Source organism: Ammospiza nelsoni, chromosome 25 (assembly GCF_027579445.1).
Source record: "Ammospiza nelsoni isolate bAmmNel1 chromosome 25, bAmmNel1.pri, whole genome shotgun sequence".
NCBI lineage: Eukaryota > Metazoa > Chordata > Aves > Passeriformes > Passerellidae > Ammospiza > Ammospiza nelsoni.
Genome location: NC_080657.1, coordinates 4,611,097 through 4,630,510, shown reverse-complemented (window position 1 = coordinate 4,630,510; position 19,414 = coordinate 4,611,097). Strand labels below are relative to the sequence as shown.

The 19,414-nt window shown below is 47.1% G+C and overlaps 2 protein-coding genes across 2 annotated transcripts; one reads left to right on the top strand and one right to left on the bottom strand.

Moving 5' to 3' along the window:
• Nucleotides 1-4,425: 4,425 nt before the first annotated feature.
• On the bottom strand, nucleotides 4,426-14,911 carry DNAJC8 (DnaJ heat shock protein family (Hsp40) member C8). Its single transcript, XM_059488731.1, has 9 exons — nucleotides 14,792-14,911; nucleotides 13,755-13,856; nucleotides 11,907-11,963; nucleotides 10,345-10,411; nucleotides 9,584-9,678; nucleotides 8,638-8,709; nucleotides 7,397-7,488; nucleotides 6,350-6,425; nucleotides 4,426-5,204 (listed from the first exon to the last, which is right to left on the bottom strand). Exons 1-9 carry the CDS (start codon nucleotides 14,852-14,854, stop codon nucleotides 5,082-5,084), a joined length of 747 nt encoding a protein of 248 aa, XP_059344714.1. The 5' UTR covers nucleotides 14,855-14,911; the 3' UTR covers nucleotides 4,426-5,081.
• A 104-nt stretch (nucleotides 14,912-15,015) lies between these two features.
• Nucleotides 15,016-15,792, top strand: ATP5IF1 (ATP synthase inhibitory factor subunit 1). Its single transcript, XM_059488733.1, has 3 exons — nucleotides 15,016-15,183; nucleotides 15,293-15,405; nucleotides 15,516-15,792. The coding sequence occupies exons 1-3, from the start codon at nucleotides 15,088-15,090 to the stop codon at nucleotides 15,652-15,654; spliced, it is 348 nt and encodes a 115-aa protein (XP_059344716.1). The 5' UTR covers nucleotides 15,016-15,087; the 3' UTR covers nucleotides 15,655-15,792.
• The last annotated feature ends 3,622 nt before the right edge of the window (nucleotides 15,793-19,414 follow it).

Here is a 19,414-nt window from a genome sequence, read left to right as displayed (position 1 = left end):
TTCATATATGGACATATGGACAGGTTCATATATGGACCTATGAACAGTTCATATATGGACTTATGGAAAGGTTCATTTCCTAGCCCTCTCCTTCACACTTGTGTTGGAACTAATTCAGGAGTTCCACCATCCCAAGTCTCCCTTTACTTCAGGGATATTTAGCAGACAGAGACACCAGAGCAGGGCAGATTGTTACCTGTCCCATCCACCATCACATGATGGCCACTGTTACCTGAGGCAGCCTGAAGCTCACTCAGCATAGTAATTCAGAGACACCAGTGGTGAGCACAGCTCTGAAGGTGTGCACAGCTCTGAAGGTGTGCACCCAGGTGCCAGGCAGGGCCCAGGATCCCCAGGGAGCTCCAGCCAGGCTGGAGATGTGCAAGGGCTCTGCAAACTGCAGGACAATCCATGTCCTGCTGCTCTGAACCCCTCTCAGGGGGAGCTCCAAGCCAACCAGAAGTCCATGGACACCACAACTGGCACCACAGCACAGGGTGGCCAAGGTATTTGGAAGCTCCCTGGGCAGAGAGGAACCCCTGCAATGTGAGGGAGCCCCAGAGCACCTGCAGCACACGGGATGGAAGCCTTGGCAGGGTGGGCTGCACGGGGGGCTGGCATGTGGAGCAAGGGACAGCCAAGCTCTGTCTGTCAGCCACATGAGGGTGAGCTGAGGCTCCTGCAGTGATGCCCCAGAGCTGTGCTGGGATGGAAGCTGCAGCCATCTCCCTCCCTCTGCCACCAGACCTCCTCCCTCCTTTCCCCTTCCATCAGCTGCTGTAAAGATGAAGGAATCTGACCCTTGAGGGATGAGACAGAGCCCCAGCTCTGCCCTTTAAGCTGCTCCTGGGGTTTTAAACTTAAATCCAAACAAGATCCAACCACAGAGGTTGGCTGACAGCCAGTCCAAGTCTCTGGGGAGAGCAGCCAGCAATGTCAGGGCCAAGGGGAATGTTTGCAGGGGATGTAGCAACACTTGACAAGTCTTGGTTCACTGTCCTGCCACAACCCAGCCCTTAGAGGAAATGAAAGCCCGGGGGGTTTTGAGCTGGGGAGGAACCTTCAAAAGTCTCCATCCTTCCTCTGCTCAGCCATGGCCATTCTTAATCAGCAGATCCCTTTGCCCCCATACAGTGCCCAGCGCCAGCTCCTCCCTTTGACTCCCTTCCCACCTGGGAACCTCTTTCCCTGCTCTCCTGGCCCTGCTGCCAATTGCTGAGCACTCCAATATTGAGATGCATTTTGCCAGGGGGGCTGGGCTCGTTCAGCACTCCTGGCACTCTGGCTGCCCTGTGCTTGATAATATTTCCTGTTCTTCCTGTCTAGGGAATGCACACACCAGCTGACAGCTCTGACAGCTATGCAAGTGTAGAGAAAAAAACCCATCTTGAAAATGCCTTTACTTTCATCAAGCCAACTTGCAACCTAATAAAAAACAAATAAACTTCTCTTCCTCTGATTCCCATAGATGCTGCTAAGGAGCAGTGATCATCCTTCAGGTTGTTGTACATGCTGGATCCCAGAGCAGCTGTTCCAAATTCCACTCTCTGGGGAAAACCCCACACAGGCTGAGCAGAGAGCAGTGGCTGTTCCCCCTGGGTCTGGCACCCAGCCATGGCAGATGCCCAGTGCCTCCTGTAAGCCCCACCTGCCTCTGGCACATGCCCTTGAGGTCATTTCCTTCTTAGATGCAGCCTGGTAGCAATAACTCACTTTGGAAAACCACATGTACATTTCACAGGGATCAGAAACTCTTGGTTTTATAAGCAAATATCCAGAGATTTCTTCCCAAGAGCAAGCTACACTGCGTAGGCAGAGCAGAGCTTTCCAAGGAGTGCAAATGGAGGAGCAGCACTTCAGCTGATGGGTCTGTGACAGCAGCAAACAAGGACAAGATGAAACTCCAACATGCAGCTCGTGACAGCACCAGCCCCTAGCACACAGGTGAGCTCGATCCCTGCTGGTTCCAGTCCCCAGGACACATTCTTGAGTACCAGGACGGGTCTTTGAAAAAGCATGAAATTCTTTTGGAGCTGCAGCACACACTCAGCTGGTGCTGTGTTACTGTCTGTGAGTTCCCATGAGTTCCCACTACTCACTGAACACTCTGCAGAATTTTCTTTTGCTTGTTGCAGGCTGAGCACAGCCTGTCCCCACCTCCTTACCAACCCTGCAGGAATGTGCCCCGGAGCTGGGCTTGCTCAGCAGGAAAGGAAAACACACCAACCCATGGGCCAGAGACACTCCTGGGCAGGGGCACTCCCTGGGTCCCCTCTGACAGCTAAGGCTGTGCCACAGGGATTGCCCAGACTGGCAGAGAAATGTCCCTGCTGGTAGCTGGGCAGGTCCCCAGCAGTGGGTGAGGCAGGGAGCAGGGCAGAGGGGTGAGCTCATGGGCCACCGTGTCAGGATGTGTGAGCTACAGCCCCAGGCTGTCACAGCTCTGCTGGGGACAAAAGCCACGTCCTGCCTGAGCTGCCACAGCTGGGACAGTGATCCTGCTGCTCCCAGCTGCAGTGACACCTCCTGCCACAGCTGGGACAGTGATCCTGCTGCTGCTCCCAGCTGCACAGACACCTCCTGCCCCATCTGCTGCCTTCTGTTCCATCTGCCTGCCCAGGCTGGGCAGGGGCTGTGCACAAGTGGGATGAGGGACCTGCCCTCCCTGAGAGGCTCCAAGCACTGCCTCCTCTTCCTCACAGGAGTAAGGTCCAGGCAGGGCTCCTCACCAAGCAAAGGCAGGGTCATTGTCACTCAGGGGTGGAATGGGACCTGGGTGAGAGCAGCCCCCTCCCACCCCACAGCCCCAAAGGCAGCAGCAGCAGATCCCTGACTCACTGTCACAGTGCTCCTCCTCACCCCAGCCCTGCTTGCTGGGCACACAGAACAAGGAGTGTCTCCCCACACCCTGCTGGGGGGATGAAGGTGTCTCAGAAGCCCTTTGAGGTGCCACAGCTCAGAGATCCACGGGGGATGCTGAGCCAGCCCATGTCCTGAGTTACCCAGACACAGAAGGAGCTTGTGGAGTTTAGGGAGGGAGGCCTGGGAGAGCAAGAAGGGAAAGGAGAGTCTTACCTTGGGGACACAGAGCACCTGCTCCAGCTCAGTCACAGACCCCAGCCCACCAGGACTGTGCTGCAAGGGGAGAGACCAGCAGGGCTGAGCCGTGTGTGTGTGTGTGCTCCTGTCTGGGAAGAGGCTCTGACAGGAAAGAGGGCGTGGGGCTGGCTCCCAGGTGAGTGACTCACTTCCCTCTTGGCACTTGTGACCTGCTTAGCCGTGCCCTGGCTGCACCCTGGGGCTTGACACCAGTTCCTGTGGTCCTTCCTTGGGCAGGCAGCAGACGTGACACACTTGATGGTGAGGGGCTGTCACACTGCTGTGGCACCTTGTGCACACAGGCCAGAGATGGGGTAACCCAGCCCGGAGCAGCTCCAGGTCAGGGGCACTCCCTGGGGTGCAGAAGTGGTCCCAGCACCCTCAGCAGATCTGTCCTCTGGGCTCCTCATTTCCTTCCAGGTCCCAGGGTCAGGAGGCAGCACAGGGAGTACTTGTTTCAGGGCTTCCCTCATGGGTGGAGATCCATCAGGCAAAGTACCAGGAAGGGCAGTGCTCTGCTCTGGGAATCCCCAAATCAGAAAACATCAGCCAGAAAATACTTCAGGCAGGGGCAGCTCATTCCTGTTCCCCTTCTGCAGTGCTATAAACCCCCCTTGGTCCTTGTGCTCCTTCAGCCTGGGAGGAAAGGGTGGTCAGGGACATGGGGGACCCACTCCTTCCTGCTCTGCCCAGATTCCACATGGGGGCTCCCCCAACACATGCTGTGGCACTGCCATTGCTCAGGTCATGGGCACAACTTCCACCTGAGTCCCTTAGAACAAGAAATCACATGTTTTTCTGTCTGCTCCCTTTACACCCCACGGGTTGTTTAACAAAGAAATGTTGTTGGTAACAACTGGCTCTTATTTTGGCAGGAAAGGAAACGTGAGGCTTTTAAGACAGTCCTGAAGGACCAGAGAGTCACAACCCATCAGTGCACAAGGCACTGGCTGCCTGCAAGCCCTGGAGCTCCCCAGGCACCCAACTGCAGAGCTGCAGCAAACACCCCAACTTCCCAGCCCAACAGCCAAGCTGAACTATGGCCTGTCCCAGCCAGGCTGGGATTAAGGCAGCCAGGCTCTGCCAGAACACAGCCAGAGAATGAGGACAGTTCATGTCCCCTCTGCCTCCAGGCTGGTGACACTGCACTTGGAACAGCTTGGGCAGCTTAAAAGGGATGTGGAGAACTAGAAAAGCAGAGAGCTGGCAGTCTGAGCCTGGAGAACAGGTTCATGCTGAAGAGCAGCAGCATCTCAGCACTGACAGCACTCCACTCACACTCTTGTTATTGCATTTTTTAATAATTCCAAGGAAAAAAAACGGTAATTAGGGTAAAAATTTATTTTACATACAGACCATTGCAGCTTAACTATTAATCAAGAGAAGTTATTTTCCTTTATAGGAAGTGACCAGCTGGTCTGAGATTAACAGAAGTCTAAGCCTGAGAGCTGGAATTTTAGTCTGGAAATCAGATTTTGGGAGCAGGTTCCTTCCAAGCACCACTCAATGCAGTGAGGAGCTGCAGGATTGAACTGCAGGCCAGCTGCACTGCACAGTGCTGGAAGGATTTTCCCAGAGTCCCTCCAGATCCTTCCCAAGCTGAACCTGCTGAGAAAGATGGTGCCTGGAAGGGTTTGGATGCATCTCCAATATCTTGTTCAGCTCTCAAACTAGGAACAGAAGTGGTGAAACAGCACAGTCTGTGTGAAGTACAAAACACTGAGTTACAGGGCAGCAGACACACGGGACAGCAGGAATGGCAGGGACTCTCCTAAGCCAAGAGTTCTACGTGGAGCAGGGCCCTGGCTGGGCTCATTCTCTGGCCCTATTCAAACAGACAGAGTACAAAAAATACTTGGACTGATAATTAATTGTACTGGAAACAAACAGTCTACTAAAAAGCAAATCTTACTCTAGGTGCCAATGAGTCCTTAAAAGCAGAGAAGGGACTGAGGAGCTGCACTTAGGCAGTGCTTCCAGGATCATTCACGCTGCTCCATTTTTACTTTGGGAGGTCTCAGGAAGGTCCTGTTCTTCTTTTCTTTCTTCCCCTTTGTATTTGCCTGGAAATTTCTCCAGCTGTCCACACGGCCATCCCGACTTTCCTGGGAACAACAGGGAGGAACAAGTGAGTTAACAAGTGCAATAACCAAAGCACAGGCAGGACAGAGTTCAGGAGATCAGTGGCACTTTCCCCTTATCCAGCACACAGCCCCTGGCAGGCAGGACACAAAGACACTGGGAAGAGCCAGAGCAGCAACAAGTGAGCTGACACACACCAGTATAAGCACTGTGCTGGATTCTTGTTTCACAAACCACCAGACTGGGTTGGTCCTTACTCTCTACAGAATCCTCAAAGGAAACAAGAAATGTCTCAAATGGATGTTCCTAATCTGTCAGCCCAGAATGTGCCATGTCCTTTCTGTGCCTTAACTCCTCCCTCTCCTGGTGCTACAGGACAGAGAAGGGAAATGTACTGCTGCCTTCTCTCATGCTTCTTGCTCAAAGTCTCATCACATTGACACAATGAGGAACAAACGCCTCTGGTGCACTTCTCTCCTCTCCCTGCCCTACCTGCTGAGCAGCAGAAACCTTTCCCAAGGAGGAGAAAAAAACCAAAACAGAAACCAAATCAAAAAACAAAACACATAAAAGAAGTCCTAAACCCTCAAATCTCCCCACGAAGCCAACCTATGACCTCTACAGGCTGAAGATTTCACAGCAGGACACAACAGTCCAGGAATTATCTACTTTACAGCATGTGATCCATCCACTCCAGGCCCATCTCTGCAGTACCAGGGCTGCAGATGAGCAGCTCTCTGCTTCCCTGTCCCCTTTTCCCTGGCAGGATGGGAGAGGCCCAGCACTAGCAGGGATCTGGATGCTGGGGCAACCAGACTGGAAAGTACCACAACAGTCCACACAAACACTTTCCAGATTAGGGTTTAATGGTCACCAGTGACCTGGGCTAAGCAGCAATTCTATTTTACAGCTAAAAATAAGAATGAACTGCTGACAGAGATGAAAAAATAGAATAGCTCAATTTACCAGATCTGTTTCTGCATAAGTGATACCAAAGCCCTACTGATGGGCTCTTCTCCATACACATGAACAAACCCCAGGCTGGTGCAGATCTGTTAAATTATCTTACAGACTTGCATACAAAATGTCTCTCATCTCTCTAGAGGCATTCCCTGCAACAAGGACAGGAATTGCTGGGGCCTATTCTGTAAATTCAAGTGCTGAATACCTCAAAGTTCTTCTGCCATTCTCGTTCTCGTTTGGCTTTCTCTTGTGCTTCAATTTCCTCTTCCCTCTGCCTCTTCCTGGAAGGGAAAGCACAAAAGTTATGAACCCACAACCATCCACTTTAGAAAGCAAGGTAATATTTTCAAATAATCTTGGAAAGCTCCTCTAATTTTTTGGCAGATTACAGAAGAGATAAATATGCACACCCAAGATAGCACAGCAAATACAGTTTCAAATTTGGTTTCAAATTTGGAAGAGCAGTGAGCAGAGGAGATGGTTTGGTCCCACTGATAGCAAGCTGATAACTGACAACTGATAATTAAGGGGTTGGCTTCTCTTGTTCAGCAAAACAAGCTGGACTTCTTAATCCAAGAAACTGGACACCACTCTAGTGGTAAATCTCTAAAACTGTTGAGGGTACATGTTCTGAGAAGTTAATAAGCACTTCAGCATGCAAAGTAGAAATTAAATTTTTAACTCCCTACTTTTCCTCTGTAATCAAAAGCAACATCCTGCAGCCATCTCCCACCTCAGTGACCAGCACAGAACCCTGCTGCAGGAAGTGTGCTCACAGTGAGCACGTGATCAAATCACCTGAAATAGTTCAGCATCCCACATGCCACAGGGTACTTCTGGCATTTAAATAAAATTAAAAATCAATCCTCTGCAAGCTAACAGCATGCAGAATTGTCTCACCACTTCACTGCTGTGGCTGGCCTCCATGTGTACACAAAAGAGAATACAATTATATAAAATATATTGACATCTTCAGCATAGGAGGGCAAATTTCCTGTGTGCTTTTCTCAAGCACAGGGCTCTACAAACCCACAGGCTATCAGAGATGTGGCAGAATCCATTATTGGCAATCAGCTTGACAGGACCCTTGTTAATCTAATCCAAGGCCATGCTGTTAGCAGGTCAGACCAGATGATCTCCAGAGGTTCATTCCAATTTAGACTATTCTAAAACTCTCTGATGCCATATCTTCTCTGAGGAAGCATGAGGTGGAAGAAGAGCCTGAACTGCACAAGTGGAATGTCATTCATACCTTTCATGCATTTCTTTTGCTTCTCTTTCTTTCCTCTTAATTTCCAGTTCAGCAAAGAGCTTCATTGTCTGTTTGTACACAGCTTGTTTGAACTGTAAAACACAAATCCAGTCTTAAAATAATGCTGTGAACACAGCTAAAGTCTGGTTTACATACAAGTGTATGATGCTAAAAGAAAGCAAACCACAGGTGTGCCCACATAACCCCTGTCCTGCCCTGACAACAGCAGCAGCACACAGAAATGTATAAACCACTGCTGATTAAATTCTGGTCCTGCCACCAGGAAACAACTACATATTAACCTCATTTTAGTCTCATTTTAATTTGTATTCATGAAGCTGTGCCCAAACAGAACTGTTCACTTCAAATTCTCTTATTTTTCGGTTAAGTCTTGCATTGTTACATTTGACAAAAAAAAAAAAAAAGGGCAAAATGGTCACTGTTTTAGAGAGTAATTTTCCAGCAGATCTTCTTGATGTGTTGTAAAAATCTAGCATTGGCTTCCCAGTAGGAAATCAGTATGCTTAAACCAATCTTCATTACTAAAGAAGAGCAACAGACTTCTGAAAAATGAAAAATAGGATGGTTTTAGGGTTACTGTGGTGATATCAACAGAAAGAAATCCCTTTCCAGGAAAAAAAAAGGGTGATGAGACTACTGAAGTCAATGTTTGGTGATCACCTATCATTGTTACAGCCTCTCATGGCTGGGCTTCTCCAGACTAAAATCCAGGTGAGAAGAACAAAGTTATGCCACGTTATTTTTAATACAAGGGGTTTCACATCTGTCCCTCAGTGCTACATGAATGAAACACATGAAAGTGCTCTCATTAAAAAGTCACAAGCTCATTTTAGCCACTCTGCAGTGAGTGCTTCATGTGCCTCTGCCAGCAGCAGGAATGCCATGGTCCCAGCATCAGTAGACAACAAGAAATTCAATTTAAAAAAAGTCCATGATGCACAAGCAATGAAGACTTGCTTTGGGAAAAGACCAGGATATTTTGATCTATATAATCTCACAATATATTTACTCTTTACACTACAGTGAAGTTATTTTCCACAGTACACAGGTAACACCTGACACATGATACCCTACAGTGCCTAAGCAGAATTTGTTCTTCTGTAAATGTAAGGGTTTACAGCATTAACAAGTCTAATAAATATTTCTGTACTGACTTTCATTCTTAATTCCTCAAAACACATTTTGTACTCTCCAGTTTCTCTGAACACAGCATGACTTACAACTTCAGGATCATCCTCCTCTACATTGGGAGGTTTTCCATCCTTCTTCAGCTGCTTCTTTTTTTCTTTCACCTAATGATTAAGAATAAAAATAAGAGCCTTAAAGATTTTATAGGGCTTACATAATTTTATCCAAGTGGTTCTGGATTTCTATTCCAATGTACAGAAAGTATTCTGTTATTGATTGATGTTTGGTTTTACACCAAACCCTCCCAGGCCCAAACAAGATTACTACAAGATTACATACAAGATTACAAACAAGATTACTATCACATGAACTGCAGAAATTAAAATTACTGTGTTGGATAATATTCCTCCAACATAATCCCTTTTGGTTTCTTGATATTGAATATATCTTGAATATATTCTTATTCAATATACACCATCCAAACCAGCAGGAAGTTTATTTTGCTTCATGATATTCAAGTGACTAACAACAAACAGAACATCAAGTGTTCCTTGTGTTAAGAGTATCTGAGCTCTACCATATCATTTGCTTCCTCAAGCTTTCTGTGTTTTAATCCACCCACATCACTCTAATTTCTTGGCCAAAGCAATGCAATATCCTTTTCTTATCTTATAGGTCAATATCCCCCAAAGTTCCCAGTCTCCTGCTGTCACCACCTATTCTCTTCCACCCACACATATCTGAACTGCATCATTCATTCACAGACTTGGAAAAAAATATTTAGGTCAGATCACGTGGTCTGACCTGATTATTTCAAATACAGAATTTCACTGAATTATCTTGCACTGAGCTCAACAGCAGTCCTGGCCACAGCTGTGAAGAGCTTGGAGCCCACCTGCACAGTGCCATTATGAGGTTTGCTCAGCTTAGTCACCTAAACATGAAGCAAGTGTAGCAAAAAGCAAAATATGAATGATTGAATATGAATGATTGATTACCTCTCACCCCCAACTCTGGATGTTCCCACAGAATACTCACAGTGTGTTCCACATATTCCTTTCCAGCCTGTATCACATCCAAGGCTCTCTTCTTTTGCTCCTGATCTAGCAGCAGCTTGTAAGCTTTATCTACAGCTAACAAAAAACATCAATATTAATAGCACCAGCAGTCATGTTCACAAGGCATCACAAGGCTGCCACTTGTTGGCATTTCTAATTTTGCTTCTAGAATTTGTGGAGGTCATTTGTTTGGCAGTCTGTTTTAGTTGGTTTTTAATTTTTTTTTTATTCATAATTTTTATACATCTAGGAAAGTGATAACATGATTAGTTGAATGAGTTTTGGGGTACAGTAATGGCAGGAAATGTCTGGTACCTTCTGGAGGGAGCAGGTGAAAGCATCATTCCTCCCAGCTGTATTTATGGGCATGAACACCTCACTGTGATTTCCTGCCTGCACAGCACACACCTAAAACCATCCCTCTACTTCTGTCCTATGGTCTTTGAATAAAATCTAAAGCAATATTAAACATTTTTTCTTGAACAATCCCACACCCCCCTGAAGATGTCTGTCCCTGTGGTGACATGACAATGGCATTGTTGCCACCTAGTGCCACCTGCTGAAATGCCACCACCTCCCACAGCTGCTGCTGCCACAGCTGCTTCTACCCCAGTTAAGGCACCTCTGCAGCCCTTCTGTCCCCTCCACCCAAGGCACCTCTGCAGCCCTTCTGTCCCCTCCACACTAATGAATTTTTAGCACCACAAAAGCTGACACTGCTAACCCAGAGCAGAGTATTACCTTCAAATGCCTTCTGGGCTCTATCTGCATCATCTTGGTTTTTGTCTGGGTGCACCAATATTGACAGCTGCAAGAAAAAGGATTCTGCTATCAAGAGCATGGTAAAACATGAAGAGTACTTCAGATATTTTTGAGAAAGGGAAATAGAAAGAATCTAAAGAGATCGCATTCATTTGTACATGGACAAACCAGCTGACAACATGCAGAAGTGTGTGCCAGTACAAGCTGAAAGAACAAACAATCCTTGTAACAAACAGGCTGTCCAAGAAAAGCTGCAGCTTGTGATCAGAGGAACAATTTAACACTCCTCAGCTGATATGAACCTTTTGGTCATCAAAGATTTTATCCTTGGTCTTGACAAGAAAAAAACCTAAAAAGATTATCCTCAACCAAAGTCTCTCAAGAAGTTCTCCAGCATGCCCAAGGCTGTCCAAATACCAAACTATTTAAGAGTTGTCATTTTTCCTTAGGTTGCTTTACTGAAAATTAAGAAAACTTCTACCTGGCAGAGACAGGAGATAGATCACTACAATCCTGAGGGGAACTCCAACTGGGCTAGAAAACACATCCTCCACATTCCCCTTTCAGAAAGTTATTTAAAACTTTCCATATGGCCTCTTTTAAATTTTTTATAGACCTTTTATTTTTGCCATTGCTGTACAGAGCAGCAACTGAACTGCTTTAGTGTTAAAGAATACAAAATAACCACTTTTGGAACTGTACAGCTGCCAGTTTGTGAAAAGGTTTGCCTTTAGTCCTGAACAGTTTAGCCAGTGCCTTTTTTCCCTTTTGTTGACTGTTCCACATTCTGCACTTGGGTGTTTGATTTCTGCACTTGGGTGTTTGATTTCTTCAATGCACAATTCCATGCACATTTTTCATTTCATACCCTGAACTCAAAACACCTCCCTGTACTGTTCTACCAGCCCAAAGCTGAGAATGTCATACTTTATTTATTGTTTTGTAGGAGTGAGAAGCCAACAAAAGACCCAAAAGTTATCCCTCTCACTTCCCACACACAGGAGGAGCCCATATCCTGTTCCTCTGCCCCCACAGCATTTTCCTGTCTAAAGACACTCACACCATGAATTCAGGTGGAGGCTGCAGCCTGCAAACACTGTTTCTTTGCTGTAGGCACTGATTAAACTCAAAACTTTTCCTGCAGCTCTGTCAGAGGCAGGCTGGGGTGATGTCTCCTGTAAGCAGGGCAGCCTCTTTCCCAGGTAACCAAGCCACTGAAAATTACCATGGAAATTCTTAAACCTCAGAGAAAATCTGGATCCAAGTCCATATATCTGAGAAAAATACCTTTTGATGTTCCTTTTGAACTGAAGCTCAAGAGGCTGATCATACATGGCACAGGCAAAGCAGCCCAGCATGCTTGGAGCAGGGACACTGCTGCAGCTCTCCCCTTGTTGATACAAGCATTGCTCTATGAATTTCTGCCAAAAATAGACACCCTCTACCCAGAGACAGCTTTACTACCATTTTTCTTGTGCACAATCTCTACAGCATTTCTACTTCCCCTCCATGAACTCTGAGTGCAAAAGCTGAGTGAATACCTGTCGGAATCTTTTCTTTATCTCCTCATCTGTGGCTTCAGGATCCATCTGCAGCACCTAAAAGAGACCATGAAAGCAGAGCAAGTTTGATGCTGCTCTCCATGTTTCAGGTGAAGAGCACCTAAAAGAAACCATGAAAGCAGAGCAAGTTTGATGCTGCTCTCCATGTTTCAGGTTCCTGTCAGCAAGCTCTAACACTCTCATGAGGAGCAGCTGAAGTCACTTGGTTTGTTCAGCCTGAGGAAGAGGAGGCTGAGGGGAGAACTCATTACCCCCAACCATCCTTCCAAGGGCAGCTCAGGGGCTGGCACTGAGCTCTTCACTCTCATGGCCAGGGACAGGACAGGAGGAAACTGCATCAAACTGAGCCAGGAGAGGTTTAAGTTGGAGATTAGGGAAATATTCCTCCCCCAGAGGGTGCTGGCACTGCCCAGGCTGCCCAGGCAATGGGCACGGCCCCGAGGCTGCCAGAGCTCCAGGGATGCCCAGGCTGGGCTTGCTGGGGGCTCTGGGCAGGGTTTGGCTTTGGGATTGATCATCCCTGTGGGTCCCTTCCAGCTCAGCACATTCCATGATTGTGTGAGAGTGAGGGATGGTGGAGATGAAGGATGGGGGAGAAATTTGGGCAGCGCTGCAGGGATGGCCAGGGTGGGGTTGGTGGGGGGGTCTGGGCAGGGTTTGGGGTGGGACTGGGTGATCCTGTGGGTCCCTTCCAGCCCAGGGTGGGGATGTTGGGGGGTCTGTGCAGGGACAGGGCTTGGACCCAATGATCCTTTCAAGCCAGCCCATTCTGTCATTCTGTGCCACTTGGTTCACTGGCACACAGACACACACCAGAAAGCTCACCCCACAATGACATGAATTTTCACCCAGTAAAACAGAAACATTTCACAGTCTTTCTGACATTTGTGACACTACTTTTAGCAGTGCTAGATTCCTCTGGCTATGCCAAGGTCTTGTGTAGACAGGCATGATCCATAAACTGGTATGAGCCTTCAACCAGTCCTGCAGCAATGCTCAGTCTGACAGAAACAAAAGCGTGTGGTGGTTTGGGGACAATGCCAGGCCACTCAGAATGCTGGATAGGAAACACACTTTTTAATAAAAATGTATTAATTTTATCATTTTGAAAGAAGACACTAGAGTTTTACTGTTTGGTTTCCATGAGTGACACCACTTGTTTATTGATCTTTACAGGTGTGGCAGAGTTTAGGAACTCTTCTGTGAATGAATTTACTGAACGTAAGATTTAAGCAACAAGTGAGCAGATGCTGGTCTGACTCAAAGAATCTGTAAATAAAAACCATTCTCCCACAGGAAAGCTACAGTCTACTCTGAAACAGCTTTCTTAATTTACTTTTAAAGTACTAAGACCTGTACAAAACTGAACATTGTCAAAGTGAATCTGCTGACTCATCTGGAATCAAACCCTATAAAATCCATTATCCAATGGTTCCTCACTGGTGTGACCACTGAGACCTTTTCTAACTCTATCCACTATCCAAGTCCAGTGGGATGAACACCCAAAATAAAACACACAACTACAAACACTGAATTAAGAGAGCTATGACCAGAACCTGCCAAAATGCCACCTCCAGCTGCTCCCTTCCTGTTCAGAAAGTACCCAGCCAGATTTTCCAGTGCTGCTGTATGAGGGAAATGTGACAACAGAGTTTGTCCTGCCATCAAACACTGAGAAAGACAAAAGCACCATCCTGATGTCCTCTGCAAACCTTCTGCACACTAATCTGTACCCAGGGAAATGTCTTCTTTCCTTATGTTGTCTTTTACTGGAATAAATACTCAGGAAAAAAAGCTCACCCATCAATTCAGAATGTTCAAACTAACCTCAAAAGGGTTCAAGTTGAAATATGAAGATCCAGGTCGGGTCAGGCGGTCAATTTGGTTTTTTGATGTTAAAACAGAATCTCGTTTTTCAATTTGCTTTACCTGAAGAACAGAGAGACCTGTATCAGCTGACCATCACAAAGTCCATACCTGTTTATTCATGCTGTTTGTATACAGTCATCCTTATCCTGTACTACAATTAATAATGCCCCTTGCTTACCCCAACCTGTAGTTATTTTTTCAGGCACTAGCACCACACATTAGCACAAGCAGCACATATTAGCACTAGCAGCACATATTTTTTAGCCTTTCCTACAGCCCAACAGTATTTTCAACATCACATTTTATCTATAAAACATGCTGCAGAACAGTTCTGTTTGTTCCTTCTATGGCCTTCTCCGCTGCTTCCCTCCTCCCCATGCACCTCCAGCAGTTCTGTGATTCCTTGGAAACCGCGGCGTTCTTACTTTTAACCCGTTGTTGGCAGCGCAGCCCTTTAAACACGTTAAGTGCCACTGATGCAAACACACAAACCCGCTTTTAACAACCACACGTTATTTCGTTCAGTTTTTACCCTTCACCGTACCGCACCGACCAAACCATGTGTTTATATTTAACGTTCACCTTTATTTAAATAAACGTGCATATTTTTTAGCATTTCCTACAGCCCAACAGTGTTGTTAACATCACGTTTTATCTATAAAAGATACTGCAGAGCAGTTCTGTTTGTTCATTCTCCACAGCCGTGCGTTCCCTCTCCCCGTGCCCCTCAGGATGTTCAGGCCGTGCCCGGAGCAGCGGGCCCGGTAGAGGGAGGGGACCCAGGCCCTGCCCGGTGACAGCTCGCCCACAGCGAGGCCGAGCGGGACCGCGAGCGCACCGAGGGCCCCGGGGCTGAGGGAGGGCCGGACCGAGCGCCAAGCCACCGCCACCCGCCCCCAGAGCGGCTGGGCCCGTCCCGCCCGCCGGCGGCCCCCGAGCCCGGCGCGGCCCGGCCGCTCCCGGGCGCAGCTCCCGGGGCACGGGCCGCAGCGCACCTCGTTGTAGAAGGTCAGGAACGCGTCCTCGGCCGCGCCCGCGCCGGGCCCCGCCGCCGCCATCGCCGCCCACACGTGACCGCGCCGTCACCACACGTGACCGCGGCGCGCGCCGCAGCGACAGGCCCCGCCCCCAAGCGGCGCGCGCGCGAGCACGGGGCTCCGCCTTGTGACGTCACAGAGGCCGCCCCGCCGCGGGGCCCTGAGGGCGGGAGGAGGGGCGGGGCCGCGGCTGCGCAGGCGCGGTGGGGCGGGCCCGCCCGGCCGCCCGTCCGGCGCTCCAAGGGCAGCCGGCGATGGCGGCCGTGGCGGTGGCGGCGGCGCGGGGCGGCCTGCGAGGGGCTCTGCTGGCGCAGCAGCAGCGCTGGAGCTCGGGATCGGGCGCCGACCAGGTGCGTGTTCCGACAGTGCCCCTTCTGTCCTCCGGCTGTCCCTCCCTTTGTCCGTTCTCCCCTCTGTCCCTTTGCCCCTCCGTCATTCTGTCGCTCTGTCCTCCCGCAGCTGGGCGAGCTGGGGAAAGGCGCCGGCAAGGGCGGCGGTGGCGGCGGCTCCATCCGCGAGGCCGGCGGTGCCTTCGGGAAGAAGCAGGCGGCCGAGGAGGAGCGGTACTTCAGGTGAGGGGCCCGGCCCGCGGAGCCGCTCCCCGCGGGCCCGGGCACGGCACGGCCGCCTCTCCCGAGCCGCTCGGCTGTGGGGCTGCACGTCCTGCCCTCCTCTCTTGCAGGGAAAAGGAGCGGGAGCAGCTCTCTGCCTTAAGGAAACACCACGAGGAGGAGATTCACCATCACCAGAAAGAGATTGAGCGTCTGCAGAAAGAAATCGAGCGCCATAAGCATAAGATCAAGCAGCTTAAAGATGACTAAGCTGGTGCTGTTGTTGAATGTGCATGGCCAATACTGATCATGGTGTAAATCAGCGTGAAGACTGTATTTTTTGGTCAACATAATCCAAATCCATACAATTATGGTCTGCAACAACATCAAATAAACTACTCAGTCTCACTTTCTTGCTCAGTAACTGTTCAATGAAAACAAAACATATCAACCTCACTATCTGGTTTTAAGCTTCATTTTCTTCCAAAGTAAAGCTACACTCTTGAGTAGGCAGGCCTGTACAGAATTAAGCTAATTTTTTTTTTAGATTTGTATGAAAGAAATGACCATTTGTGAAATAAACAAGGGCCAGGAGACTTCTTCTCCTGTTTAATGCCTTTATTAAAAGTGATCAGCTCAGGATTGGGCAGCTCGGCGGGTCTGCAGCATCCCGTCGTCTCCCAGGGCGACTCAAAGGAGGAGGATATGCACAGCTCTGTCCACCAGGGGCAGAGCTGGGGATCAGATCCTCCTGGGAGCCTTTAGGGCCTGCTGATCCCCTCAGATGGTTCCCTTCCCATTCCGTCAGCTTGGTCTCACCGCCGGGGTCAATTCCCATGGTCAGGGCGAGAGGCTCCGAAGGTGTTCCGCGTCTCTGCAGGCTCAGCACTCGGCTCCTCACATCCAGACATCACTCCAGTCTCTCAACTCTTAGGTGGCTCGTTGTTTTTGGGGTTTCTCCGTGGGTTTGGAGTCGGGGGTTCCACAAAGCATTCTGGTCTTGGGAGTCACTTTGCATAACCCCCCCCACCCTCTCAGGTGTCTTCACTATTCTGGGAAAGGTAAAACTTAGCCTTGGGAAGGTCCCCACCCGTTACAGTCTCGGGAGAAGGGCCATTAACTCGCCCCAGCCAGGGCTTTTACTAATACAAAAACAACCATCAACGACAACGACCCGTGATTACAATAACAAAACACGCAGAACTTTGGCAGCGACAGTGATCTGGCTGCCTTTTTGTAACCTTTTCTCACAAAAAAATATTAACCGAATTTTTGTTCATAACAATTTGTACCTAGTGGGATAACTTTAAAAGAGTTGGGGGGAAATAGTTCATGTGTAGCAATCCATTCACAGAGAAGTAACTTTGTTTCCAGTAAACTTTGTGTCCTAGAGGGGTGTTATCTCCACTGAACTAGTAGAAGATTAAAACAAAAGGTTCACTTGTTGCACTTAGTGTTTAGTGCCATAAACTGAGTGAGGAAAACAGTATTCATAAACTGAGAGAGAAAAAAGTGTTCGAGTTATCTTGTGGAGGTCCTAGTTCCTGGAGCAAGACAGCAGAGATCCTGACTTCATGTGAATGTTCTTTTCCACAACTGCCCAGTAGATTTGGGGTTCTTTTTTCCTGTCTCAACTTCTCTGTTCCTTAGCTAAGTCTCTTTCCAAAGAAGGATGGATTAAAACTAATCTTATGCAGTTTCAATCAATTTTGACATTTTAATGTAGGAAACTCATGATAAAATACACAGTAAGTATAGTGAGAGTCCTATGTAACAAGAGTATGGGACTCTAGAAATATGAAATACAATAAGATAGCAACAAAAATTGGTGACCCTGATGTGATGGAGGTATGCAGCCTGAAGAGCTGTGGAAAACAGGACAGCCTGAGAGCTGTAGCAGCCTGAAGAGCTGTGGAAGATTGTGTGTATTGTACTTGTGTGGTGTATGAGGCCTTTGAGTCTTGGGATAAAACATGTATTGTAAAGGAAATTAATATATTGTACTTGAATATCTATATTGTATTTGAATACATCTGTTAGTAATAGAAAAAAGGGGGAAATGTAGTGAGAGTCCTATGTAACAAGAGTATGGGACTCTAGAAATATGAAATACAATAAGTAAGTGACCTGAAACACTGACAAGAAGGGGACTTTCTGTATCAACAGGCAGGTAGGGACAGAGTCGTTCTGTGACCCCTGTCATGTGTAAATCTGCCCAAACAGGCTCCCAGTGCCGCCCTGCTGAGAGCTGCCTGTGTGACAGTCAGTGAAGGGTGGCAGTGACACTGAACTGGGTGTGTCCGTGCCTGGAACTGCCCTGTCTCAAAGTGCAGGAGGCAAATGGTGCCTTTGACGTTGAAAGTGGTTTAAAGGGTGTGGCTGAAGGTGCCCCAGTTTCTCCTGTGTTCCCTGATACATCCCCAGCCAGCTGCTCCTTTGGGCTGCCCTCCCTTGGTGAACATTGCAGGTAGTGGCACATCTTGTCTGCAAAGTGACACCACTGTCACTGCATGCCCTTAAACACTGTTCTTCAATGGAGATGTCACCCACGGGATCAGCCCTGGCTGTGCTCAGATGTGAGAGATGGTGTGGTAAGTTCTGCCAAGGCTGGGCAGAGCTTCCCTGGGGGCTTTGTTCCTTTTACTTGGGGCTAATTAACAAATTATGGGCACCTTCCCCACCTCTGTGAAGCTGGTGAGATGAACTGAGTCATGAAAATATATATTTTTTGAATATGAATATTTATATATGTAATAAATATATACGATATATCATAAAATATATTATAAATATTTTTGTTATTATAAATAATTATATATTTATGTATAATATATAATTATATAAATAATATAAATAAAATATTTTTGTTATTATAAATAATTATATAATTATATATTATAATTATCACATATAAATATTATTATAAATATATTATTTATAAATAATAAAATATGAATATTTTATATAGTCATATATATTACTGTATATACATAAATATATAAATATATACTATATTTATATATAAATATATAAATATATATAATATATATAAATATATAAATATATATAAATTATATTTATATATAAATATATATTATATAAAAATATATATGTACTATATATAAAATATATATAAATTATACAAATATATATACTATATATATAAATATATATACTATATATTTTTATATATTATATACACTATATTTTTATATATATGCACTATAAATTTTTTAAAATATATACTATATACACTATTTAAAAATCCAATTTTTTACCTTTTTCAGAATGTTTTTCCTATTGTATCTGTTAGCTGGGGTTGGCTTCCCCACAAGCTGCAGAGTCATTGGTGAGAAGTTTGGCACAACAGCTTCAGTGGACTGTGGAGACCTGACAAATATTAGGACAATTCTGTATTCAGAAGGGAACAGAGGAGGGTTTAAATTCACATCTCTGGGTTTTATTCTGCATTTTGGTGCACTAACTGTGCCATGTAAGCTCAGGCACAGAGCCTCTGCCCAGGCACCTGTAAGGGAGGGGATTTGGAGCTTTGTGATCTCCTGTGCCACAGACAGAGGTGTCACAAACGCTCTGAAGTCCCTCAGGGCTGCAGTGTACAAGTCAGTGCCCTGCTCCAGCACAGAGATTTTTGGCCACCAGCAAATGACACAAACATTTGAATGCCTTGCAGCAAGCAGTCTGGGTTCACTCACCACTCCAGGGCTGTGGAGGGAGAGGTGCCAGCTCCAGAATCCTGCTGCAGGATTCCAGAGCAGGAATGCTGGGGAGTAAAACAAGATTGCACCTCACACTTGGTGATTGCTGGGGAGTTAAAAAGGAACAGGATGTCTGTACACCTTCCAGGATAACCCCTCAGTCCATGAACCTGGAATACAGGGCTCAGTTGTCTTTTGGAAAGCTGCAAACTTCTGCCATCTGCTTCCAGCAATTCTGGTTGAGAGCAACCAAAGCCAAAGCTGATGTTTGAAATTGGTGAGGCTGCAAGGATATTGCTGAACTCAGACCACAG

Excerpts from the sequence above, each read along its gene's own strand:
- DNAJC8 (XM_059488731.1), bottom strand. The coding sequence starts at position 14,854 with ATGGCGGCGGCGGGGCCCGGCGCGGGCGCGGCCGAGGACGCGTTCCTG. Across the intron at positions 8,710-9,583 it reads AGGAATATGTGGAACACACT|GTGAAAGAAAAAAAGAAGCA; the intron begins GTGAGTATTCTG and ends CTTAATCATTAG. Across the intron at positions 7,489-8,637 it reads AGGAGGATGATCCTGAAGTT|TTCAAACAAGCTGTGTACAA; the intron begins GTAAGTCATGCT and ends TGTGTTTTACAG.
- ATP5IF1 (XM_059488733.1), top strand. The coding sequence starts at position 15,088 with ATGGCGGCCGTGGCGGTGGCGGCGGCGCGGGGCGGCCTGCGAGGGGCT. Across the intron at positions 15,184-15,292 it reads CGGGATCGGGCGCCGACCAG|CTGGGCGAGCTGGGGAAAGG; the intron begins GTGCGTGTTCCG and ends GTCCTCCCGCAG. Across the intron at positions 15,406-15,515 it reads GAGGAGGAGCGGTACTTCAG|GGAAAAGGAGCGGGAGCAGC; the intron begins GTGAGGGGCCCG and ends CCTCTCTTGCAG.